Here is a 27,656-nt window from a genome sequence, read left to right on the forward strand (position 1 = left end):
TGGCTGACCAAGTGTTTAGAAACAATTGCTATCGAGGTGGGATCTTTTTACCAATTCTTGTATTTGCTCACTCTTTGTTATTAAGCTTTGTACTTTGCTGATAATTACAGTTCAACAGGTATTCTGTGAGAACTGTTTTGTAAGGAGGGCCTGGCAGAAAACACCAACACAATGATTTAAAAACCCAGAGCTGCCATTTATGACTTGACATGTCATCAGTGTGGGTGTTTCCGTCTGCACAAATATCTGGGACATGCCAATGAGGATACCAGTCGTTGATAGTGCTCGCTAAAGAGAAGGTATTTGTTTATAAGCCTTCCTCCCTCTTAAAAAAATCATTTCAAGAACGGGAGGGGTTATGACAAAACATTGGTCCTTTTTTGCAAAGAGTTGGAGAAGAGAGCGGGCCAGCGCCAGTTGGCAGCCTGAGTTCATATTTCACCGGTGCAGTATCTATTCCCCTTGGTGCTGGACTCAGAGGAATCTGGGGCAGGGACATGCCTGTGGGGGGGGTTCCTGTGACCTTGAATGAGTTATTAACTTCTCTGAACATCAGTGTGTCCATCTTTAAATCCAAGATGATATTCAGAGTATCCCCTCGTTAGGTTATTGTAAGGGTTAAATGAGATGATGTGCATCGTGCCCTGAGCCCTTAACCCCAACAGACTGGCAGGGGTTCAACAGTGCTTTGTTGAAGAATCAAGTGTCTCCCTTTACCTTCCCTCCAAGCCGACTGCCTATTTAGTTAAGCCTATACCACATCAGCTTGAACTGTATTCCAGTTAAATAAGGCTTTCTTTGTATTTCGATATACTCATTAAGTGGGTTTGGCTGTTTCCCACGCTTTCCCAGGTGCTCTTTTTTTTTTTTTTTTTTTTTTAAGATTTTATTTATTTATTCATGAGAGACAGAGAGGCAGAGACATAGGCAGAGGGAGAAGCAGACTCCATGCAGGGAGCCTGATGCGGGACTCAATCCCGGGACTCCAGGATCATGCCCTGGGCTGAAGGCCGATACTCAACCACAGAGCCACCCACATGTCCCTAAAGATTTTATTTTTTATTTATTTATGAGAGACACACAGAGAGAGGCAGAGACACAGGCAGAGGGAGAAGCAGGCTCCCCACAGGGAGCCAGATGTGGGACTCAATCCCAGGACTCCGGGACCAAGACCTGAGCCAAAGGCAGCAGACACTCAACCACTCTGCCACCCAAGCATCCTGGGTGCTGTGTCTTGAGCCATCATCATCATCCTTACCGCCCCTCTCCCCCCAAGCCCTGTCCCTGCCACCACCGGTAGCTAACATTTATTGAGTGTCTACCATGTACTAGGCATCAGTCGAGGTCCTTTCATCCACCTCTCATTCTCTTCTCCCAAGCACCCCGAGAAATTGATACTGCAGTAACTGTGTCCCCATGGTGCAGATGACAGAACTGAAATGGTGTCACTGGACTTGAACCCGGAACTGCACTAACGCCTGTGTTCTTGACACCACTATTCACCGCCTCTTTTCATGTGGCAGATCTTGCCCCTTGACAGGTTGGATTTCGCTAGTTTTGCTTTTGGAGAGCACATCAGATTCTAGGTTCCTGGATGCTGGTCACAAATGGTTTTGGGTTTCTGGTGACAACTCAAGGTGCTATCTATTCCCTGTTGTTTAGTGGGGGAGAAGCAGGATTTCATTGCAAGAAAAGTGATCCTCGTCTAAACTGGCATGATGGGAAACACTAAAAAGTGAGGGATGTCAAACATTTGGCAAAGTTCAGGTCAGCTAGACTTGAGCAGGATTTGTTTGTTTTTTTTTAAGTAGGTTCCAGGCCAGTGTGGATCCTGATGCGAAACTTGAATTCATGACCCTGAGATCAAGACCTGAGCCCAGATCAAGAGCAGAGGCTCAAACGACTGAGCCATCCAGGTGTTCCTTGAGTGTATGAAGTGTCCCGAGGACCTGCTCTCTGAAGAAGATGCTGTAAAGAACAATTCTAGGCCTGGCACCTATCATTGGGTCTTAGATGAGTCACTCAGTTCTCTTCTTTGGGCTTTGATTCCCCCTTTTGGAAAATGAAATGGTTAAACCAAATTGGTGGTTCTCAAAGCTTTGATGTGCTAGATTCCCAGACTCCCACTTGGTATGCTCTAATTCAGTACGGTTGGGTGGAGCCTAGGCAGCCTCCCTGGGGGAAAGGCTGAGCCCATTAATTTGAGAATTGTCCACCTGGACCGTGGCTGACATTTGATTTGAAAGCTAATGTCCCAGGATATGTGTTTTTTGAGGAGGAGGAAGACTCATCCAAAGCACACACACAGGAAGAGGTGGGTCAAGTTTAGAGAGTAACTGTGCACAACAGCCATCTGATATTGGTACTTCCTGAAATTTCTGAGACTCAACTCTTTTAGAAGCTTCCCCAGAGCTCACAGACTGACAGGAAACCACGACAAGGGTAAAATGCAAACATAATACACCCTATCAGATGTGGGGGCAGTTTTCCACGCAGCATGATAACTCGTATCCTCAAAGCTTATGTCATTTGCTTTAAATCTGTGCATTTTTCTTGTTTTGGTGGCATGGAGAACTCTGAAGAAAAGGAGGCTTCAAAAGGGAATAATTTTTATGCGTATATCTCCCAGTAGAAGAACTCTGATCTCCAAGGAGATTCTTTTGTCTTTAAGTCTTTCAGATTATTAACCCATAGCGATGAAATCCTAGGACACATCTTCAATCTCCATATCATTTTAGTATCTTGGGCTACAGCCTAAGGCTATCTCCATGTCCCCCCCCCCCCCCCCCGGCAAATGGTGTGTGGGGGTTGATTAACTTTGGCTCAAGATAATAAATATAGATTCCATTGGTAAAGTGATCTACTCTAATATGACCTTCAGGAAATTAGAAAATCAGACTCAAATGTATGAAAAGCACTTGGGCATATATTAACTGCTCAAAAACATGTTGGCTTTTAATATTAGGTGATCACAGGATCAGCTTTCACGAATTTGTCCTTGAGTTACAAACTGCTTTTGGCCCAGGGATCATTTCTGAGAAGACAAGGTTCCTAGATCTCCACGTAGCAGGAAATATACTTTCCTTTTATTGCAGCTTTCCCCAAAGATCTTTATCCAGACTACTCTGTAGGATCCTTCAGATGATTTTGGATGATGTGCAGATCTTCTAAATAATGTTCTTTAAAATAGTACTTAAGTATAAAGATCACCAGTAAAATATCTGTATTTAAGAGTATTTTCTTTTTATGACAAAAAAATGGTTTCACATTTATGCTGATATAAAGTTTCCTTTTAAAATAAATGATGTAAGTGGAATAAGTTGATTCAGAGAAAGCTGTTAAGTAATAATAGTACAGGTGGTACCCAGAAATGGTAGAAATCATGGCAGTGCATGCAAATGACTGAGTTTTGAGAAGTACTGTGTTCGTGCATTGAACCCACCTGCTCCCCAGTTTGCTCCATGTGAAACTATTAACGCTCATTTGGTGGAGTTTGCATCTATACTATAGTTATAAAAATCTTGTGCTGGACAGGACCTGAAGGTCATCAAAGAACAACACTCCTTATTTTAGACAGGTGGTTTCTGAGATCTCGAGATGTGCTTTGATTAAGTGCAGTACCTGCTGGAGGAACTATGACTTTCCCCATCAGAGAAAACATTAGTGCTTTCTAGTAGCCCAGACGTGAGGAGTAGAAAAGGCATAGTCATTTACCCCCAGTTCATTAAGAGACACTGGAAGAGAGAAATCGTGTCCCATGGCAGGATCTCGGAGTGCACTTGTCTTGAAATATTTGAAGGTCTTTTATTTGGGAGAGGATTACATTTATTCTATTTGATTTCAAGGTGTAGAAGCAGGACTTTGAGTTAGCTAAACAAGGAATTAGCTGTCTTCAGAGATGATGGGCTCCCCAAGGCTAGAGGTGCTTATGTTAGCATTGTGTGACAACCCTCAAGGACACGGGGAAGGGGATGCTCTCTGTCCAAAGACCAGATGGGACCTGAGGTCGTTGCCACTCTTGAATGTCAAGGAGTCTGAGGGTAGCCTTTCCTTTCTTTTAAATGGCTTATCATAGGAAACTATTGTCTGTAACTGTCTCAGTTTTATGTAAAAAGCAGTTAAATCAGGACGCCTGGGTGGCTCAGTGGTTGAGTGTCTGCCGGGTCCTGGGATCAGGTCCTGCATCGGGCTCCTTGCATGGAGCCTGCTTCTCCCTTTGCCTGTGTCTCTGCCTCTCTGTGTTTCTCGTGAATAAATAAATAAAATCTTAAAAAAAAGTCCCCTCCCCACATTACATTTTTTTGATTAAAAAATTATGCAAAAAATTATATGAACTTTTTTTGTGCTAAATGAGAAAACGTGAACATAAGCCCGCTGGTTTAACTATTTCCTGCAGTGTATTTTCAAAATCTGGTGGTTAAATACTTGATAGTTTGGGATTTGCATTTTAATTAGGGTTTTGTTTAACAATATGCAGTAATTATTAGAGAGGTATGTAGACCGGTCTGGTAAATCGAAAGTTCCATCATTTTGCACTCAGAAAACTTCTACTTGGACTATAAAATGTAGAGTTAATACGTTGAACCAGGTGAACTCGTCATTTTGTAGGCAAAAAATTACATAGGCAATTTCATATAGTTCAACCTAATAATACTAAAGACATTTATAAATAATCTTATAATTTCTAATACATTTGGATATCATTTTCTACTAAACTCAGAATTTTCCTTAGCATACTGATCAAAGAAACATTATCACAGTAAGCCAAATTATAGTTCAGCACGATTTCTTCTCAAAAGGCTCTGAGTTCCTTTTGACTTGTTACTGCACAGTGAATTTTTCATTTGCAAAGATGTTAAGCCCTCTAATGTGCAAATCATTAAGAAGCCAATGGTTGTTCCAGCAAGGTTTGCCCAGTGCTGAGAAACAAGGTAAAACTCCTGCACACGCTAAGACCAAGTGGGGAGACCATGTGTGGTAGTGCTTGAGGGTAAAGGACAACTATTCAGGAAATGAGGATTTAACAAAGCATAATCCCAGCTTCCTTGCCATTCACATGAGAAACCAAAGCTTCAATTTAACTGCAGGCAGTGGGAGTTTCACACTGTCAGCACCAACTGTCTGAAACCCCAAACTGGTATCTAAATGTGAAGGACCAAGACTGAAAATTTAGAGCATCTTAGTTAAATGTCAGATTCTCTTTTCAAACACACTAAACTGTTTTATCTTTTCCATAGGACATTTGTACTATGTTAAAATGAGATAGTTCCTAGTGACTTTCCCCCAAAGTTCTGTTTTACAGAATAATATTCATGTACTGCAGGAGAACCATTTAAAAATACATGCTTGACAGGGAAAGATAGGAAATTTGAAACTCTTCTAAGAAAACTAGGGGACTATGGGGCATTTCCTTCCCCGTTTTTTGTTAAAAATTGATCAAAATATAAGCCCTTAAATTCTACGCATTCATACTCAAAATAAATCCACTAAAAGTCATGGCTTCTTGGAGTAGTAAGGGCACTGAGACAAAGTAGTTCAATCTATTTTACAGTTGAAACAGGCTCTGAGTTTAACTGATTTGCCCAACGCCTACGGGGATATGGAAAAAAAAAATCAAAGACCTCAATTATATCCCACATTCTCAAAGAAACTAAGAAACATCTCCAACACTGTTGATTTCTCCAATCAGATCACTCTGACTAGGGGAATTTTAATTCAATTTTCCCTGCCTGGCGGTTAAAAAGCGGTCAAATCGCATCTGATTAAATTCATTCTCCAGCCAATTGCCTAGTATGGTGTGGGCAGGCTTGGCGGAGAGCTGCTCGTTTTTCAGTGCCATTTCCAGCTGGGCAAAGGCCCCACTTCCATCATCTTAGAGACTTCAATAACGTGGTAAATGACCCGATTTTGCTCTGTCACTCCTTTCCACACACGTATTTAACAAATTCTTTGCCCAGTTTTGACAGAGATGGCCTGCACCCACAAAGTTTATCCAAGTTGTTGGGTAGATGGCTCAGGTTCTCAGCCCTACAATGTCTGACACCCAAAAACTGATCTATTTGACCCGTTAGTTCTTCAATTTACAAACAGGACAAAGATCCCACGTGCTATTTAGAGAAACAGAGACTAAGGGTTGTTTCCACCCAGTACCCAAGCTTCCTTTCTTCTTCTTTCTCAGGAGGCTGATGAGTGCGGTCAGCTCAAGTTCAACAGCAGTGATTTATAAAAAATGTCACTATAAGTGAAGTCATGCATGTATGAAGTTTTCTGCATGTAAGCTGAGGGCTTGTGTTCATTTACCCACTTTTTCAAAGATAATTTAAATGTAGAAACAGATTTCCTTTTACTTTGGAGTCAAAGACCAACCTTTATATGTGATATGACCGTGAGGAAACAGATCTCCACAAATGTCCTGTATAAATGAACGTAATACTGCAGTTTACAGACGTTAGGGGAGACCAAGGCCCTGAGGATGCAAATTTATAATGGCTGTGTGAGCCCACTCCCTGCTGTCACTGCATCACAGTAACAAAATGATACACTTGCTTTGCATAAAAATAGTGATAAAAACACAGAGACATTTTTTCCACTTATTTATTACATTTGGACCTTTAAGAAACATATACCATTAGATATACCACTATTCAGTAAAAATCTATTCTAGTTTTTGGGAAGCATACGTGTCACAAACTATCTTGTTTCTAGTCTCCAAGACTTTACTAAGAGTTTATCAAAAATGTAGACTCTGATCTATGGGATCCTGAGCCTTGAGGTTTTGAGTTTTGATTCTTGTAGAACAATTTCAAATGAATGAACTGAATTCCCAGCTGTTTTCCTCCTGGAATGGTCTAAGCATTTTGAAGTTGTCTAGTCCACTGCAATATTCAATTCCTTAAGCTTTGTGATCTATTCTGTCTTTGGAAAACTTGGTAAAAAAGTAATTTTTTTTTCTGTACAGTAAGGATGAATTTATCAGAACACACCCGGTATGAATTATAACAAAAAGCAGTATACATAATGTGTATGCTCCATGTTCGTTTTAATGACTACTTCATAAGCTGGTAACTACTCAAACTATGGAGGCTATTTCTGGATCAGTAAGACCCAAACTCAGTTGTAGTCAACACCCTAACACAACTCTTGGTACTCCACATTGATTAAAAATAAAAAAGGGTAAGTGAACAAATACATATTCATACATGATTACCTTTTCAAGAAGCTACTCTTTGTGGAAGAATACAGGGAGGCTGTTGATGGGGACTGGGAGGTTTAAAGCTATGGCTTTGGTAAGCACCCCAGTGAGCTGTAGGAAGGCATTTTTAAGAGTAGATTGTGCAGCATCAAAGGATAACTCTCTAAAAGAGGTGGGCGTTTTCTCAGTTAATTTAAATTCTGAGGCTTTCAGTAGTTGAGGGCTAAAAATAAGACCCAAAGAAAAGAACTAACTTCATAACGGCTTAAGAAAGGTGACTGTGCCATTTGGCTCGTGATGCTAAATGGTCCAAAAGCCTTTGGTGGTATGATATGGACAAGAAAAATATTAATACACAAACCACATAACACCATTAAAACTCAAAAAACATTTTTTTTTTCATTTAAAAAAGTATTTAGAACACATAAAACAAGGCAACATTTATTCTTTCTTCTCATCTTCTGGTGTGGGGTCTGTCGGTGGCTCCTCCACTGTTGCACTGTTGCTCTCTGAGCCAGTGTTACTATCACTGGTCCCTTCCTCGGCCATACTGTCCACCCCCTCCTGCCCGCTCTCCTTGTCCTCAGGAGTAGATGTGCCTTCTTCACCGTTCTGTTGGCTTTCCGTTGCTTCTTCAAGGTGTGTCTCCTCTGTAATCACACATTTGTCACTGTCAGTTCCAAGATAAAAATTTACTCTTCTAATTATGCTATGCTGTCCAACGTGGTAGCCACTCACCACAGGTGATGTTAAGCATTTGAATGAACTAGTGTGACTGAGGAACTGTTAGCACCTTTGAAAACAATTTGGATTTGAAAAATCTACTTTTCAGCTGTAAATTTACAAAAGCTAAATACAGATCACAATTATTTCTGATGAAAACTTAGCTTCTAAATTAGATGTGCTACAGGTATAAAATACACGAGGTTTTGAAAACTTACTATGAAAAAGAATGTAAAAAAACTGATACTTAAAAATGTTGATAACTGCTTGAAATATTAAGATATCCTGGGTTAAATAAATATATTATCAATATTAATTCATTTGTTCTGCTTTACTTTAAAAAGTGTTAGAAAATTAATAATCACACAGCGACTTACATTTTATTTCTATTGGACAATGCTGTTCTCTGCTTTGGGTTTAATTAGTGGGAAATGACATAAGGGCAGTATTTCAGGTACTTTGTTAAAATGTCATGCTGGGCTGTTTTCTGTAAGCAATTAAGAGCATGAGGTTTTTGCTCAAATAGTCTCAATTTTGTTTTTTCCTTCAGCCTCTAAAAGGATAAAATCTGAGTAAAGCCCCATAGGCATGCTCTACTCACAGATGACAGAACAGAGGCCAAACACAGAGTGTTTTGTCTAGTTGCAAAATGAGCAAAGAAACATACTCCATACCCTAATTCTCAAGCTCCTGCTTTAATCACGGACATGTACTTATGCTCCAAACTTGTTAAGATAAAAATATGTTCACAAAAAAACAGAAAGGCTCAGATAATTAAACTTAAAATCTATCTGAAATGCTAATCTGAATTAAATTTTTAATAACATCTGGTAAAGAGATCTATATTCCATTATATAGAATAGTTTTCCTGATGTCAAATTGGAAATTGTCAGTTGAATGCCAAGTATGACTACTGTCTCTCCCCCTTATTGCAGTGATGGTCCAGGGAACCTTTGGCTGTATTTCCCATAATACTTTTTTTTTTTCTAAGATTTTATTTATTTATTCATGAGAGACACAAAGAGAGGCAGAGACATAGGCAGAGGGAGAAGCAGGCTCACTGAAGGGAGCCTGATACGGGACTCGATCCCAGAACTCCATGATTATGCCCTGAGACAGAGGCAGACACTCAACTGCTGTGCCATCCAGGTGTCCCTCCCATAATACTTCTTTTTAAAGATATTATTTATTTATTTGAGAGAGAGAGACAGAGAGAGAGAGAGAGAGATCATGAATAGGGGGAAGGGCAGAGGGAGAAGGAGACTGCTATGTGGGGCTCTATCCCAGGACCCTGGGATCATGACCTGAGCTTATGGCAGACACTTAACTGACTGAGCCACCCAGGAGCCCCTCCCATAATACTTTTAACTTAGTCCTGTTTACATAGGGCACTGGGCAGGGTCATAACAGTGCCAGAAGGTAAAGTGATCTCAAAATTTCTAGTAATCAATTTAATTGATATTTTATGTGAGTTTTACATCTTATTTTGTGCCTTGAGGAATGCTTTTAATCAGGAAAATCAGAATGCTTGGAAGTAAGAACTTCTCTTGGATCAAGTCAATAGACCGTTTCCGTAAAGACTAGATAGTAAATATTTTGGGTTTTGTGGGCCAGGCAGCCTCTGCAACTACTCAACTATACTGTGGTAGCCCCAAAGCAGCCACAGATAATACGTTAACACACAGGTAAGGCTATGTTCCAACAAAACTTTACGAAAACAGGTGGCAGGACAGGATCTGGCCTGCAGGTTTTACTTGCCCAGCCCTGTCTTAGGTAGATGCTTGATCTTAAAAGTAACAACCACACACTATGTTTTAGCAATAAAGGTTAAAACATGGAGTGTCATTACTGTGTCAAATCCTATACTAAGTGATTTTACATACATTTCCTTATTTGTCCTCTAGAACTCACTGTCAGAGGCCAGTATTAAAGTACTTACAGGTGAGGAAACAGATTAAATAATTTATCTAGTCATAGGCTAGCAAGTGGTGAAAGAGTATTAGACCCAGATCTGTCTGACTCCAGGGCTAGTAACCTTAACCATTCGTATCATTCTACTTTATATGCCCGAGCTGGAAAATTGCATGACTCAATCCAGACAAACAGCCAAGACCTCAAACAGCCAGACTACGGACCAATGCCCCACTGCTCTTTTGTATTGACACCAAGATTTTATGTGAATCTACCACAGAGATTAGGATTTGGAAAGGAAATGTGTAGATCATATAGAGAATAGCCCTTGACCATGACTTTGCAGTCAGCTGGCAGGTTACCTGTCTCCATAGGGATGCTTTCGTCGTCCTTCTTCTCCTGGGTCTTACTAGCAGCTGGCTCTTCCTCGGGAACCATGCTGCTCTGACTACGTTCAGCTTGCTCTGCTGCTTCTTTCTCCCTCTCCTCTTGCCTTTTGCGAGCCTGTTCTTCTGCCTGTGCAATTTCAGCGGCAATCTTTTCCATATCCACTTCTACTTTCAAACCGCACAACTAGTAGTCAGAAAGAAATACAACTTTCTTAGTAATGTTCTTTTCTTATAACCTCTGAACCAGAGGAATTATTTCAAAAAGTGGGTTTTCCTGGCTATGAACTATATACATTTTGGGAGGGGGGTGGGAACGGATGTGGTTTGAAGCTCTTGTGTCTATAGGAAAAAAAAGTTGCTCTATCGGCCACTTAACATCAAGTATTATGGGACAGTTGGTGAGGCAATGCTGAAAGCACTGGACTTATATATATATAAGGCTTCCATTTCCTATTTCTTTTTTTTTTTTTTTTCATTTCCTATTTCAAGATACCAAACACTAGGTTTACTTGTGTACAAAATGTACACCATAAACTACATTTAATGAATAAATCTCAATAAAATGGAAACAACTCATGACAGCATGAGTTTAAATTAGACACCGGGGGTCTAGGGTCTATAGGCCTAATACATATGTGTAAACTATATGATATTTTAAACCTATTGAAATTTTGCCAGAAAATGGGAATAACTTCATAAAAGCAAACACGTTACCAGTTAGAGCAAAGTTAACCCTGTTTCAAAGTGAATAACATTTAATAAAAATACTATTGTGGAGAAAAGAAAAAGAAAAAAGTACCAGACACAGTGATAAAAAGTACAGTGAACACATTAAATTGATACCCTTTTAAGTTCATTGTTAAATGAATCTGTGCTTTCTAGGAACTTCCTCTTCTTTTCCTGGTGTCGCTCCTCTATCTGAAGAAGTTCAGCTTCTAGTTTTCGCTGAAAGACATGATCAGCCTTTATTATTATTGAATTATTTTCTCAAAAGCAAATGGCAAACATAAAACATATTTCTCAATGGCCCATGCTTTTTCACAGCATGGCAAAGGTTTTGAATTTTGAAATTAAATCATCTATTGTACAATATGTCTAGCTAAGATTTAAAAAACATAAAATGTGGCACAGAGGAGTGACTACAATTAACAAGTATATGTTAAAGAATATTGTTTCAGGCCTGAGCAATGTCTTCAAAAAAATATTTAGTTAAGCAGTAACATCTGAGAAGATGTCTTAAAATTCTCCATACACATACTTTCCATCACAAGGGTCTGTGTTACAGTTTTGATGACAAACATTAAAATCTCTGGGAAACCTCTACCTCCTCAAGCCTCTTCCCTGAATGAGGACCAGGTAAGATGGAACACAGAAATATTTAGCCTGTACACTGATGCATGGCATACAATCATGCCACTGGGGCTCTGTGACATACACCCAGTTTATTGTAACAAATGCTTTGTGACTTTACCTGATGAACCATTAAGGACTGGACCTGTCGTTTGAGGACCTGCATTCTAGCTGTTGTGACAACTGACCGAACGTCTGGCACCACACTCTCACTAAGGATTTCACTGATGAGGCGGTGGTTTCTCTGGAAACGGGCAGTGGCTGTATGCTTCATTGAAAAGCCATCATCATAATCTGGAATAAATAAGATGTCTGGAAATGAGGTCACTAGTAACCATAAACAGGAGAGAGTAACAATGTGAACACCTAATCACCAAGGAGCCATGGCCCTCACTGGCCTAACAAGGGGAGAAGCTTCCTTGCTCAGCAGGGAGTCTGCTTCTCCCTCTCCCTTCCCCCTGCTCATGCTTGCTCGCTCTCTCTCAAATAAATAAATAAAAATCTTTAAAAAACAGAAACAAACCCAACGGGGCCTTACGGGCATCGTAGGAGCAACGGGGCAGTCATTTGATTAAAAACCATAGGGAGGATTACATAATGTTCATTGGTCAGGGTACTGGTTATTCTCCTGAAATCTTTAAGTGATGATGAGTCTCTGAGAAGGACTTGGCTGAAACACAAATGATATAAAACCATGTATCTTCTGGCATGAAAATCCAACAATGGGAGGGCTTGCGTGTTACAGCAGGACTGCAGTGCTGCTGAATGGTTTCCTCTTTCAGTAGTAATTTAGGGCATTTATATATGATGACAACACAGGAGCTGGACAGCGTCTTTGTCACCATATGACTTTAATACTGAAGTATTAAAAATGAAATGAAAAATGCCCACTTGCAGAGAAAACATGAACTCCAGCAACACTGTGTCTCAGACTGCCATATACATCTTATGCAATTAAAAAACCATTAAAGCCCTAAAGTAATTTTATAGGAAAAGAATGTTCACTACCAAATTTTACCTTTAATTTTTATCAATCTACACATGTATAGAGTTGTCAGCATGTAAAGACATTATACTGTTTCGTTCCCTCAAACTCATATACTTACAACATGGATCTGATTTGTATGCTTATTTTCAATGGCTATGCAACAGTGTTTCCTTCATCTCAACCCTTGTCTATCACCATTGTGGTTTGGGGCATATCTGCTAATAATCCATACTATCATTTAACTTACTTAAATTAACTCACTTAAAAAAAAAAAAGCTTCCTCTTAAGCAATACACATTATTATAAAAGTTCCTTTCTGGACTATCTAATTATCTCAGCATCCCACCAGAGGTGGAGGGACCACGCTTTAGGAACCTTTGCCAGCGGTCCAAATTGTACTGCTTTGTCACAGTTTAGCACCTCCTTTATTATTTGGTAATTAGGTAGTTCCCAAAATCTCATCATCATAAACACCATGGCCACAGACTGTTTTGCAAATTATTTTGTCTCCTTTCAAGTAATTTCTTTAGGAAACATACTTCTGAAATGAAAATTACTGGAATATAGGATACCATTAAAAAAAATTCCATGACTGGGACACCTGGGTGGCTCAGTGGTTGGGCTTCTGCCAAAGGCAGATCCTGGGCATGATCCAGATTCCAGGGCATGATCCTGGAATCCGAGGACGGAGTCCTGCAATGGGCTCCTCATGGGGGAGCCTGCTTTTCCCTCTGCCTATGTCTTTGCCTCTGTGTCTCTCAAGGAATTAAACAAAAATTCCACGACTTTCCTGGGTTTTTTGGGGGAAGTCTTTCATATTTGCACTTTGGATTATACATGGTATATTCATGCTACCTCTATCTAAATTATATGCTTCCTTCTTTCATTTATAGGGCTCTAGTGTTGACCACTAGTAGGGGAAATCAAGTCTTAGCAATCTGGGCTTGTCTTTCCTTGCACTTAAGAGTTGTCTGACTTGGGGCAGCGGTGGGCTTATATTTTCTAGTTGTTTTCTAATTCACTAGCTATTTATTTTACCTCAGTCTCTAAAATGCCATTTAAAAAACCCTTCACTGTTTGGAGTGGAGTGCATATGCCTTCTCCGTAAGAGCAGCTGGCAGCTGCTGTGCTGCTCATAGGGGGCTGTCCTTCTCTTGGATCGGTGCTCATCCCCACCTTGCAAATCTTCCTTTTTCTGCTCAGTTCTGGGGTGAAAAATCCAAGGTCTAAAGTCACTCTTCTCCTGGCATCTTCATCTCCACCTGTCCTTTCTTACCAGCAGCTTTAAGTTCCTATCTTAAACTTGTAAAACATAATGGGCTGAAATCGAAGGAAGAGAGAAGAGGATCTTTTAAAGACTGTTCCTGAATGAGTCTCTAAAGTCCTGCTCAATGCTTACACGGTCTCCTTTCACCTAAAAAAAAATGTTAATTGCTTCTACTTGTGGCTCCCATGTGGCTAGTCTTTTTATACTCTTCTACTGATTCCTCATCCTTCTAATTATTCATAGACTGGATCATCTTTTTAGTTCTGCAGGTTTTTCTTGCTTAATCATCCAATTTGAGTAATTTTTTAAAAAAATATTTTATTTATTTACTCATGAGAGACATAGAGAGAGAGAGGCAGAGACACAGGCAGAGGGAGAAGCAGGCTCCCCATAGGGAGCCCGATGCAGGATTCAATCCCAAGACTCTGGGAATCATGACATGAGCTGAAGGCAGATACTCAACCACTGAGCCACCCAGGTGTCCCAATTTGAGTTATTTTACTCTGTGTTTGCTAGTGTGTCCTTACCACTGCTGATTCCATTTAACACTCGGTACTGTTTCTATTCCATATTTTACTCTATTATTTATTATTATTATTCTATTCTATTCTATTTATGAGAATATTTGTCAGTATCCCAGTCCATTCTTTTTAAAAACATTGTTTTCCTTCTCCTTTTAGGTATACGTTTATCCATGTTTTTAGGTGGCATTACTGTTTCCTCTCTCTGCAGTATCTTTAAAGTTCTTACAAGCCTCCTCTGTTACCCCTACTCTGAAATGGGATCTTATTTTCTTGATTTTTTCTTTTTTTTTGCTTGTAGCTAGAGCTTCTGGCCTTTTCTACCTCATAGCAGCACATGAGAAAATGTTATTTGTACAGCAGGTGTGATTCATGGAGGAGTATGCTCCCAGATGCAGGTGGCTAGCTCTGAGGTTCCTTGCAGCTTCAGATCCTGCTTGGCTGCAGAGACCAGGGGTAGAATCTGTACACCTGCAAACTTGTCATGGGATGCCAATCAAGATGCTCTGCTATTTGTATGTGTGTATAAAGTTTGTATGTGTGCACTTCCTCATGTTTATCATGAGCTATGTTGGATTTCTGAATTAAATAGAAAGAAAAATTCCAAATACTTCTATCCACTCATTAACTTTCTCCCTTAAGTGCCTTTAATTCAGCAAGTTTAAGGAACCAACAGGAAAACAAGATATAAATAGAAGACATTTAGCTTTTTAAAAGCAGTTGCGGCAAAATTCTGATTATGACTCCAAAACCTTCCCTGTATAAAGAATCTGGTAAACTATAAATAGTTTTTGCTGTCTTCTACACTAACAAGGATATACCTTTTTCTTGTGGGAAGTTAATATATCTTAAAATAATTACTCAAAATATTAAAATGGCACTTAGATATGCTTTGTTTCCCATTTAGGATAGGAAATAAAATAAAAACGTAAGAGATTGCTTTTTTTTTTTTTTTTTTTTTACCATCTGGATCTTCAGCAGGCTGAATGCTCATGTAAGGTTCTCCTTTCTCCATGCGAGACTGTCTCTGTCGACTTTCTTCCTCTAAAGCAGCTTCTGCACGACTTTTCGCATTTATGTAAGCAAGGTATGCGGGGGAATTATGATAGGCCTTCATAGATTCATTGTACTCTATCTGAAATTCAAATGTTTTTCAGTTTTATAATTAACATATTGCAGGTTATACAAATACTTTATCTCATTTGACTATCAAAAGACATAATTATCTCCTTTTTACAGACAAGGAATCTGAAGCCTAGAGAAATTTGACTTGACCAAGGCAGAGACAGTAGAGCCTCAACTGATTACAGCTTTTGTTTTTTATAAACAAGCAAATGTTTATGCATTTTATATATTGTCTCCATCCCACTGTGATCCCCATTCTACCTTTTCTGCTTCGTATTCGTTTAAATATTCTTGTTTTTCTTCATCAGTGAGATCTCGCCACATGCCACCAATAATCTTGCCAATCTCCCACAACTTTAGGTCAGGGTTGGAAGCTTTTACTTGGTCCCAGACCTTAAAAAGGAAACATGAAATTTTTAGGATGCCTAACAATACAGACCTTTAAAAATATTTTTTAACATAGAAACTTTTAAACATAAACAAAAACAGAAGGAATAGTATTGAATCCTTATGTTCTCATCGGCCTGCTGTAACAAAATTCAATAGCTGACCAATCTCATTTCCTCTGCTGGATTAATCCATGGCAGATCTCAAGATATCTCCAATCACTGTTGACAGTTAAGATGAGCTAACCCAGTAACATAGTCTCTCTCTAAAAGTTCACAGAATTTAGAAGGAAAGTGGTTAATCTGTATAATACAACAGACCATATCTTTAAATATATGTGTAACAATTGTGACCACAAATTTCTAAATAGTGGTGAAAATAGCTAAATGCTCTTGCTATTAATAAAGATACTGGCTCTATTTGTTACTTTAAGAGAACACAGGTTCATAACCAAGCCAAACCAAACCACAAGGGAAAATTCAAGAAGAGTAAAGAAAATGAAAATTACCATAAGCTTATTGTATAGATATAACCTCTGCATTCTAGGCCTTTTTTTAAAATTCAAACATACAGTTGCTATTCTTTTTATAAAAAATAAAGAGTCTAATACATGTGGTACATATGTATGCCTTTTTTCACTTCAGATTTTTCTCATTTCACTGAACTTCTCCAAGAGGCTATATAACATTGTCTTATGGATTTAAACTATTTATTCAATGATGTTCTTCTTGCTGGATTTTAGTTCTGGAATTCTGAAATCAGAATTAAGTTCTTTAAAAACTGCAATTCCTTATCCTTTCTCTCTAACTATGCACAGAAACACTGGCTAAGCCATTATGAAATCTGATATAGAGCAAAGCAGCAAAGAGCAGTCCTCATTCCCTTTTGGCACCTAGCACCTACCTTTCTGCTGTACCTCATGTAGGGCATCAGCGGCTTATCTGGTGGCTTTGGGGGTTTTGGAATCGTAATACCAGAGGATGCCTACAAAAGAGTTAAATACATTCATTATTCACTTGCAAGTAGTTAACCAGCAAAATGAAAAGAGAGCCCTTAAAAAATTCTAATGCGCCTTTCTTCTACTGGTCCATGGATACAAGATTCTTATATTTTCTCCACTGAAAATAGCTATCTCTGCAAATTCAGAAATGTTCACATCAAAAGAAAATAAAGAAAATGACTTTAGGCACATAATTTTAAAATATTTTACTTAGCAGTTTTTTGCTACTGGTTTGACAACCTGGCTGTGAACAAATAACATATTACATAATAATCCATACATCGAAAAAATATATATGTTTACATATCACATGTCCCACATTTAGGACATAACCTAACACCCTTTTACTGTGCTTAATTTACCATTACATACAGTCAACACTTGATTATCTGCCCAAGTCTAGGCTCCTTCAGAACTTACCACTCTCACACTGTCTGTGGGGGACTTTGTATCTACCTGTACTATTTCAGAAATGCACTGCACCCCTACATAAAGAATACCCCTGCAAAAACTACCTTCTGGTTCAAGACGGAAAACAAAAAAACTTATTTCCTTTATCAAGACTAGAGATTTTATTTTTTCTTAAGGTTCTAGGACCATATCTAGTGGCTTTCTACAAAGTGGATCAAAAGTATAAAGTCATGCCTTTTCTTGTCCTTAGTCCTAATAACAACATAGGAATGTACCAAGAACAGAGAAATGGCAAACACAGGGCACAATTATTTTTGAGGCCTTATACTGATTACAAATTTTTGGCTTTGTGGAGAGAAAGAAAAACAAAAGGCGGAGGGGAGACGAAAAATATTTCTTAAAAAGGTTAAGATAAAGGTAGGATAGAGGGGGGGAAAAAGGCCAAGAAAAAGATGAGAAATTGGTTCTTTCTATGGGCTAATATCTAAGAGATACCAGGTACTGTCTAGTGGGTGACCCAGATAACTCCAATCCAAAAGTACTTATTTCTGAGCTTAGTTTCATCTTAGCATACATGACTACATTTGGTTAAGGACCCAGAATAAATTAATAATGACTGAATCACATTTATTTTCTCTCAATTTCTAGGAGACAATGGATATTGATGCTCCTTGCCGGGCGAGGGTGAAGAGGTGCTGGCTTCATTATCAAAAGACAGGGACTGGTGAATCCCTGTAAGGAGTCTAAATGAGTGACATTTTGTTCCCTTGCTCTTCAGCTGCTACTGTGATAAAAACCTGGACAAACTCCTCATTTTTTGAGTTGGGACACCAATTATGATTATTTTTTATCCGAGGGCTCAGAGATTAGTGTGTCCCATTCCACTGTTTTCAAACAATGCTTCCTCCTCCTCCGACGAGGGTCTTCCTCCAACCCTATTTACTTGCGGTAACTCTGCTTCTTCATACGTGAACTTGTTAGCAAGGATATCACCTTTGAAGCAGTATTTCCTCTTTTCTTTCCACTTCTCCCATACATTCACACCACACCTCATGCCAGTGCCCATGCAAACAGACCTTGTTTCTTTCTTTCTTTTTTTTTTTTTTTTTCAGTCAGTATTGGGCAATGGAGTGAAGCGAGCCACAGGGATAGACACTGTCAACAGCAATGGTATGAACAGGCCATAAGAGAAGATCTGTTTCAAGGTCTGTAGCTCTGTTAAGGAGGGGTAAAGGAACTCCTATGAGGCTAACCTTACATCACTGGTTCAGAGCAAGATTCACAAAGGTCTGAATTTTCATATATGCAGTTATTAGAAAGCATTTCCAATTTGTATCCAACACAAATTTTCAAAATTCCATAAGGTGGGTTACAAATAAAGTTGGAATTGTCCAATAATTGAAGTTGTAGACCACTCCTAACAAATTTCCTTTAAAGAGATAAAGAACTCTAAAATGTCTATATTTAAATGTATTGAATTAAAACACTTTAAAAACAAATTATAGTAATATATGCTCTGATTACTTTTCAAAGAACCACAATTGATAACATTAATGGATGTGCTTACTCTTCCTCTTTTCTTCCAAAGGAAGGGGTACCCAAATTGTCTACATACTAAGTCTACATTTTCATCATTTGAATGAAATGATCTATATTTGACTAGTCAATTTATAAATACAAACAAAGCAAAACAAAACCAAAAACAATAACCAAACTTAAATTCTAGCTGGTTTTCAGGACACTAAAGATGTATATCACTAAACATCTCTAATTTATTTACCATCTCAGCAGACATCTTCCTACAATGTCTTAAACATTACCCTTAAAAAAAAAAAAAGCAGTTTGAAATGAAGACATTTTAACCTTATTTTGATAAGAGTCCATCAGAAACAACCCCTGCTTTCCTGCCTGTACTCCTCTGGCTTGAGGAGTAAAAGCTGCTGGTCCCTTTACTTTTGAGGGAATGTTTCCCTTCTTAGCGGTTTCCTTCCTTGTTTCTATCAGGAAAGGTACCTCTAGTAGGAAATGTCCCTCTCTATAATTTTTTGCTTCTAACTGGAAATGAGTTGGGGGAATGTAAGTAACATGCTTGTTAAAACTGTGCTAATATAAGAGTAATTACTGGAGGACACCTGGGTGGCTCAGTGGTTGAGCATCTGCCTTTAGCTCAGGTCCTTCCCGGGGTCTTGGGATCAAGTCCCCACAGAGAGCCTGCTTCTCCCTCTGCCCATGTCTCTGCCTCTTTGTGTCTCTCAGGAATAAATACAATCTTAAAAAAAAAGTAATTATTGGGAATTGCCTATGAATAAAAACCATGATTTTGTGAAATTTATTTTGATCACTCAAGAGATTTTGTTTCTTCTAATTCTCCACTTTCTCTGGTAGGGTTTTCTTCTAGAATGAAATTTCCATTACAGTACAGAAATAAGCCATTTTTAAAATTTTGTCTCAAACTTTTCACACCTGTACTTAAAGAGAATGTTAACCAACATTGGAAAGGACTAACTAGGAATGAATTCCATCTCATCGCTATTGCAGGTACTCCAAAAAATTTCTGCAGGCTGTAAAAAGTCTCGAAACTATTCAAGTGTACTAGAATCATGAGGGAAACCAGATTTCTGTAGACCTACAGGAAGCTACTTACTTGATAGGGCTTCACAGACTCATTTCTTCAAATTAGTGACTTAAGGCTATTAGCAAACGATAATATCAAATAGGAACCGAGAAAAAAAAGGTAACACATCCTTGGGGGTCATCTTAAAATAAAACACTTTGATAATAGTCAAAATCAGATCCATTAAGTCCTAACAAAGTTTAAGTTAGATATATAAAAAAAAGTTGTGTAAAACTTTAGGCATAACTAATTTTCTCATACTGTGATTCAGTGACCTAAAAGTTGAAGGGGCTGAGATTAACAGGCTGAAAGCCTTCAGTTTCTAGGCCCCTTCAGGTTGAGTCTAGGTTGCATACACTTTTTGGTACTATGAGGACAATAATACCAAGAAAACCACCACAAAAAACTAAAACACCAAATCTTCCACATCCAATAACCCTCCTGTATTAATCTACCCCAAAGCTAGTGCCCACTCCAAATATTGGGTTCTAACATCTCCCAGAGGAAATGAGGAGAAATATAACTGACTCAGGTCCTGAGACAGTGGGTGACTTTTCCTTTTCCTACTGAATGATCTCTCTTTATTAACAGAGAATTCCCACAGATATATCCAAGTTAGGAACAAAACGCTTATACAAACTGAAATACAAATGATGCTTATAATACAGTTATCACCATTTCTATTCCATTAACATAGATAATCAAGAGCTGACTGTATAGAGCTATTAAAATGTAATCATTCTCTTTTCCCTCCTCATGAATAATTTTCTGCATTAACATGAATGATCCAAAATTGATTTTGCTCCTTGTTTAAATTAAAATGCTCTTTATCATTGGATAACCTTGCCACCTGTTATACTTGTGAAACACATTTAGGCCAGGGAAAAACACGTACCAATGCACATAAAAATTGTATGCATTGTGAAATGCATACATACACACACTTTGTCAAAATTCTTTTCAGATACCATGAAATATGCATGGCACATAAAACTTGATATGCTTATGAAGTACAAATTATGCAGAAACAATGAAAAATTTAGACAAACAAAACCTATCAAGCTAAGCAGTATGCTTACCAAGATAGACATACAGTTTGATAGTTACAAGTTTTCTGCTCTAGCTTGACTACAGGGTGAGAGGGCTCTTTTGAAGTCACATTAATTGAATTATTTATGAATACAGCAAACAAAAACCAAGTATTAAAAAGTTTACAGCCATTCTGGGTTGTGTAAATTCTCACCAATGCCACATATATGTAGGTATTTGGCTTTTGGATTTATTTTTATTTACTTTGGCAAATAATTTTTACATTTATTTCTTTGCTAATTAAGCTTCCTTGAACATAGTTTAAGATGATTCTAAATTAAAAATCTGAAGTATTATCACCCAGTTTGGGTGTTTTAGGTTGATCATTTAAATGAAACATCCTCAGTTTTGGAAATTATACCGCCTGTCCTATAGATAAATGCACTTTTAGTTGTAGGTATCTAGTTTGGCATGTCAAATTAATTTCATTCAACATGCATTCTGAAATTCTTTGAAGTTACATAAAAATCTTTTTATAACTGGAGAGAAATGAATCTCAGAAAATCAACTATTAAATCCAAAAGACAAATAATTATGTGCAGTGGTTCAAACTGGTAGGCCAGCGGCAATAAGCTCAGGCCCATAAGCCTGGCTTTTATTAAGAAACTGAGTTCTTGAGACTCATGCCAATTACCTTAAATGGAAGATACTCTATCTCAAAAAGGGTATTTTAACCATAAGAAATTCTAGGTTTGTCTACATATAGTATAAGCAGTTAAGTGCCCAGGGCTTTAGCTCTACCAACCACCAAACAGAATGGATTCTTCTTTTCTTCTATATACATATCCAGATTTCGCTATTTTTTTTCCTCCAGTGTAAGATCGTACAACGAATGTTTAAAATAGTCAAAAAGCCAGGTTAAAAAAAAAAATTTTTTTTTAAATGGCTGTGCTGATGATTCAAAAGGACCTAACTCTGGAGGCATTTCTGGTCAAATCCAGTTGTTTGCCGGATGCTGTAATAGTTGATTCTCCTACCGTGACCCGGCTGTTGGTGCCCGGGTTCCCTCCCAGCCTGTAGTTGTTGTAGGCGAGATGACTGTATGGATTGTATCCCACAAACCCTGGTGTGCTGGGCATTTGCTGATGGAAACAAATGAGACAAAAACACGAATGAGAAATGAGCTCAAACGAGGAAAACACAGAAATGAAAAATGATCTGCATATGGCATGCAAAAGCAACCTGAATTTAAACAAGCAATGATGTGTTGTAATTGTTCTTTTTCTTTCATTGAGAAACCAGTCTGCAAGTGTTTTTTTTTTTTTTTCTTTCTTCCCTTTCTTTCTCTTTGCAGGGGGCCAGTCATGTTTGTTAGTGTGAACGTGTGTGCTTGTTTTTTTGGAATAAGCAATACACTGAAGTGTCTCAAACACTCCGGATTACTTTATGATCAATAATATAGCAACTTAGCAATATATGTCTGAGATAGGAAGGCCTGCAATGTGATAAACTAGAAGTCTGAAAACACTTTACATGCAAAACAAAACGTGATTTACTTGACAGTTATGTAGATGCCGCCAATGTATTTAACTACTAAAAACAAAAACAAGAAATGGATCGTTTTCAGAGACAATTTTAAATCATTCTATATAATGTGAGAGATGAAAAGATACTCAAATCAGGAAGCCAGAGTTGTCCATAGAAAAGAACATATGTGGAATTCAATGGGTGTCACATACATGATTTCAAAACAAAGACTTATAAGAAATGCATGGATTTCATTTGGGGGTACTATCTTATCTTTTAAACCCAGTCATTCTTTTTTTTAGGCTTTCTCTTCCATCTCTTCTTTGATCCATCTTCCATAGTCAATCATGAACACTTTCTGCCTTAGTTTTAATGTGAACTACTTTTCTAGTTGACAGACTTGAACTTTCTTTTTTCATCTACTTTCTTGATAGCTCTGACTCTTTCAAAACACAATTGCTCCAATGGAATTTTTGGGTTTCGTGAATTATGTGTTGATGTAATCACAAATGGGCTCTTATATAGCAGTGCCTTCATGGTTAATACAATGACATCCAATGTTCATAAGAATCAAGGTATAATGCATAAAAAGGATGTAGCAAAGAGAAACCAAAAGTAGGGTATTTTACCTAGTGAAACTCAATCAAAACAGCTAATTTAAACATGCAATTAACAATATTAGTCCTCAATTGTGGAATGTAAAATACACAACACATCCCAACTAAGCTGTGGCTGTTATAAACACAATTTTCTAAAACATGCCGCTGCACATATCCTTAGTGTCCCAAAGAAAGATATTCAAGCAGATACTACATTTGAAACTCTTTAGAAGAAGAGAACTGATCAATTCTAGTCTGTATAGTTATAAAAGACGCAAATTAAGCATATTTAAGTAGGCAAAACACAGATGAAGTATCAAAGGCACAAAAGAAGTGTATATTACTTGGAGTGGTACATTTGGGTGGTGGTGGTGGTGGTGGTGGTGGTGGTGGTGGTGGTGGTAGTGGTGGTGGTGGTGGTGGTGGTGGTGATGGCAGAAGTATGGAAAAAAAAGAGGAAGGAGGATAATTCATTCAAAATCCATTCTGTTGGATGTGCTAATCCCTAGTCTTCTTTATTTTATGTGTAAATGTGAAATTACAATGGTACAGAAATAGGACTAAAGAAAGGCCAAAAAAAAAAAAAATCCCTCTCTACATTTGAGAAGTCATAAGGGGACATTCGGTTTTTGAGCTATTTTTATTATCCCCAAAAATCAAGTTTGTCTTCCAGAGATTATACACTGTCAGAGGCAGTATGTACGTCAAAATGACATCTTCAAAGTTTGCATAAAGAATGAGAATCACTGTTCAACATTATGAGGCAATAATGTAAGAAAATTAGGTAAGGGAATTAAAAAAAATCAAAACTAAAACATTACAATTATACCATTTCCAAAATTGAAGTACATGGTTAGCTCTTTGAGGTCAGAATCTCAAATGTTCAACTCCACCTGTATAGCCACTAGCAGAGTGCCAAGGAGATGGTCATAAGAAATGTTCTTTGATTTAAGAAAGAAAACAAACCAAACACAGGACTTTAAGATCTACTGGAAGTAACTTTAGAAACTGTATGTTACATAAATTGAAATGAGAACATGAGATACAGTATCTCTTTTAAGAAGTATTTTACTAAGGAAAAATAAATTGTTGATAAATAAAACTAAAGCATACATCTGAGGGTTAGTAAGAGAGTCATCTAGTGGAGAAAAAAATTACACAAGGACCTAATTAGTAGGCGAGCCTGCAATTTGGGGGATAAGGGGTAAGGAAGGAGGGCTAACAGCTGTTAAAGAACTGCTTTTGTAGGCTATGGTCAATGTTAAGTGTTTTTTTTTTTTTTTTCTTAAAGACAAAAAACAAAAAACAACAAGGAATCCTTTTCAGCAAGGCCTGAACAGTTTGTTATATCTGTTTTGTGGATTGGATGATTATTTTACACGCTGTCCAAGCTGGGCCAGAACTTGCTCGGTGATAAACCTAGTTCACAAGTATGATTTAGAAATTTGGAAACATACTCAATAGGCAGGATCTGACCCACAGATAATGAAATCCTTACTTAAACAGCTTGAAAAATAAAAATTTATAATGAGTGTTATTATAGAACTGGAAGCTTTATTGTTTAATATGAAAATTATATATAAACAAGGAGAGAAAATATAACCAGTTGAAGGTTAGGTTTAAAAATAATAACAAATGCCAGAACGAGCATTCACTCAGTATCAACTCTTGATAGAGATTAACTAGAAAGAGGTGTTAAACTTATCATTTATTTCCCATTAAAAAAAGAACTGAGCATAGGAGGTTGGAATTTCAGCAATATGTTTCTTAAGATGTTGGGGTTGGTTCAAGGTAAGATGCAAAGAGTTATTTTATTTAGTAGGAAGTGCTGTTTTTTGGCTGAATTTTTCATCCTGTTGCTGTGATGATTGAGTGACTGTCACTGGAAGACATCTGGGTTTTTGTATCAAGGCCAGACTTGGCTATTACATTAACAAGAAAATTAAAACTTACTGTTGCAGGAGCTGGGGTGGGAGGTGGGGCATAAGATGGTCTTTCTGTTTGAAAGAAAATAAATAACTTCTTGTAAACAACTGAGATATAATACTATGCAACAAAACTACCAATGGTCCTGTTTTGAAGAAAAAAAATGAGAGTATTTTGGAATTCCCATTTGCTAGGGCATTAGTCTCTTATTAATAGATAAATATAAAAAATGAAACTTACTTGACATTTTGGAAGATTAAGTTCTCAGTTCCTTAAGAATGAATCTGAGACACTAAAATAAAAAAAAGAAAAAAAAAAGAAAAAAAAAGAGAATCAAAACTCAGCAAGCATAAGAGATGTTCTCCTAAAGAATAGGGTAGTTTAATTGGTATTTCTTAGTAAAATTACACTATCTTCTAGTAATCAAATCTTTTGCATATTTTACTAGTTCTTATAAGTCATGTGGTTCATCAGAATTAAACAACTAAAACAAATTACTCGGGATACTAAAGGTGGTATTAGACATGTACTTCCAAGTTTTTTGTATATCAGGCCACCTCTTGCATGGAAAACATTTTGCTAATGCCATGTAAACATTTAATCAAACTGATAAAAATATAATGACAATAGAATGTGATTTATTATCAGGGCCCACCCCAACAAGGCCTACCAGATACTATACTAACAGCTCACTGATCAACAGCAGCTCTACTTCTATTTTTTTTTTTTTTCCCCAGCTCTACTTCTATTAAAACAAGGCAGCATTTTATTCCTGGAAGCAGTGCAAAAGGTAACTGGTTGATAATGAGCTTTACATTCTCTTATAGTGGTAAACAGCTTTGTATTTCCTGGGAATAACTTTTGAGCAACTACCTGAAAAACTTATTAACCCCTCAAAGCCCATTTCAAAAATATATCTCCTCCAATGGGACTTTTCCTGATAAATTACCTGGGGAGAACAAACTGCTTCCTTCTCTGTACTCCTATCCAATTTACATAAATCTATAACATTGTTCATTATATTGCATTATACCTGCGAGTACGGCTAGATTGTAGAACAGAGGCCTCTCATTCATTCTTGCAGTCCCAGCACCTAGCTCAATTCTTACATTTTGTCCTAGTATTACCAGCTCAGAACAATAACATACACGTGTGAGCTTGTGAGATTGCTCCTTACGTCAATATACATCACACACAATGTGTACAAAGAGACAAACATTCATTTTAGGAAAAGAGCAAGTAACTTCCATGACTGCTGGAGTACTTTCTTCGAACGTTATGTCAAACAAGCACGATGCTTTTGCTTCTTTCCTACACTTTAAGGGGACTCCCTGGAGCATGAGGAGTAAGAGGACTGTGTGGAAAGAAATATTTTTTCAACGGCCCGACCTGGATCTCTTCCTCTTTCCTCAAGGAAAGGGCAGAAACCATGGATTTCGGTGCAGATTTCCTTCCTGCTATCGTTTGGGGGCTGGGGGTGGGGTGGGGTGGGGTGGTGGGCAGCGTGCTGTCAACAACCGGTAGGCCTTGCTGTGGGGAGCCCTGACAATAACTGCCAAAGCTCCCTGGTACATCATCACACTTTACTGTCAACACTTTACAATCCTTGCCCTCGCCTGCTACGGTAAATTCTAAGTAAGAGTGGGCTTGTACATTCGTCTGCCACAGGGACCCGTCCCTGGCGCCTGCCATAAATACTAGCTGCTTGTTGGGACACCTTATATACGAGGAAGGCTCACCGCTTATCTTGGTTCATGGTCACAACCAGCCTACCGTGAGATATGTTTGGACATCCCTACTTTGCACGTGGGAAAAAAAAAAAAAAAAAAAAAAAGGGAGTCTCGGCGAGTTTAAGTAACTTGTCTCAAGCCGCACAGGCAGGAAGTGCCAGAGCTGGGTTTCAAACCCAGGCCAAACGGTTTCAGAGCTTTCGCACTCCACTCGAAGCCACCCCGTGGGTCGCTGCCCAACCGGGGGGAACCACCTTCCTGGGGGGGGAGGGGAGGGTCGGGTCGGGGAGGGGGCTGGACCACGGGCTTGGCTCGCCCCTAGGGCTTCCCCGGAGGTCGTTTCCTCTAGGTTGCCGTGGAGAACGCGCTTGACCAGGAACTCCACTGAAGAGGGGACTGCGTGGGTGGCGTGACCGATTCCGCGGGGTGCGTGGAAGAGGCACATCTTGCCTCCGGGGAGGGGCCCCAGATGGGACTCCCTCCCGGCCCCCGCTCCGCTAGGCCTCACGGAGGCCGCAACCGGCCCCCAGCTCTGGGCCCGCGGCCCCGCCTGAACCCCAGCAACCCCCGGGAACTCGAGGTCCAGCCAAGCCGGGACACCGCAACTCGCCACCCTCCCGACCCGCTCGGGCCCAGTCGGAAACACTCACCCGCGGGCAGAAAAAGCGCCCGCAGCTCCGGCCTCGTTTCTCTTTGTCCCGCGCACGCCCCGCCCCTCGCGTCCGGAGCGTCCCCACTCGCACTTTCCACACTCTTCTTAATTGTCTTCCAGGCCTCACCCGACTCTTTAAAAAACAAAAACACCCTCCAGTTGAGGATGCGGTGAAGCTTCGTCAGTCAGGGATTTTTTTCAGGCCCCATACGTTCCTCCAAACCGGCGGAATGTGGGCATTTTCGGGCTGGGCGCCGATTCGTCACGGCGAAGTGGGCGGAGGGGCCCGGCGGCGGGAGCGGCCTGGGCGGCCGC

The 27,656-nt window shown here is 38.9% G+C and overlaps 1 protein-coding gene across 6 annotated transcripts; it reads right to left on the minus strand.

The window, feature by feature from the left end:
• Nucleotides 1-7,565: 7,565 nt before the first annotated feature.
• SMARCE1 (SWI/SNF related BAF chromatin remodeling complex subunit E1) lies at nucleotides 7,566-27,656 on the minus strand. 6 transcript variants are annotated; one of them, XM_077853141.1, is made up of 11 exons: nucleotides 27,340-27,656; nucleotides 25,200-25,251; nucleotides 24,987-25,030; nucleotides 21,882-22,049; nucleotides 16,757-16,837; nucleotides 15,728-15,859; nucleotides 15,305-15,476; nucleotides 11,687-11,859; nucleotides 11,059-11,160; nucleotides 10,189-10,399; nucleotides 7,566-7,842 (listed from the first exon to the last, which is right to left on the minus strand). In XM_077853141.1, the coding sequence occupies exons 2-11, from the start codon at nucleotides 25,204-25,206 to the stop codon at nucleotides 7,634-7,636; spliced, it is 1,299 nt and encodes a 432-aa protein (XP_077709267.1). In that variant the 5' UTR covers nucleotides 25,207-25,251; nucleotides 27,340-27,656; the 3' UTR covers nucleotides 7,566-7,633. The 6 variants fall into 6 exon arrangements, with proteins under 6 accessions (XP_077709267.1, XP_077709269.1, XP_077709268.1 ...); XM_077853143.1 differs by having other exon boundaries at nucleotides 21,945-22,049; nucleotides 27,340-27,648; XM_077853142.1 differs by lacking the exon at nucleotides 25,200-25,251 and having other exon boundaries at nucleotides 27,340-27,648.

Source organism: Canis aureus, chromosome 16 (genome assembly GCF_053574225.1).
Source record: "Canis aureus isolate CA01 chromosome 16, VMU_Caureus_v.1.0, whole genome shotgun sequence".
NCBI lineage: Eukaryota > Metazoa > Chordata > Mammalia > Carnivora > Canidae > Canis > Canis aureus.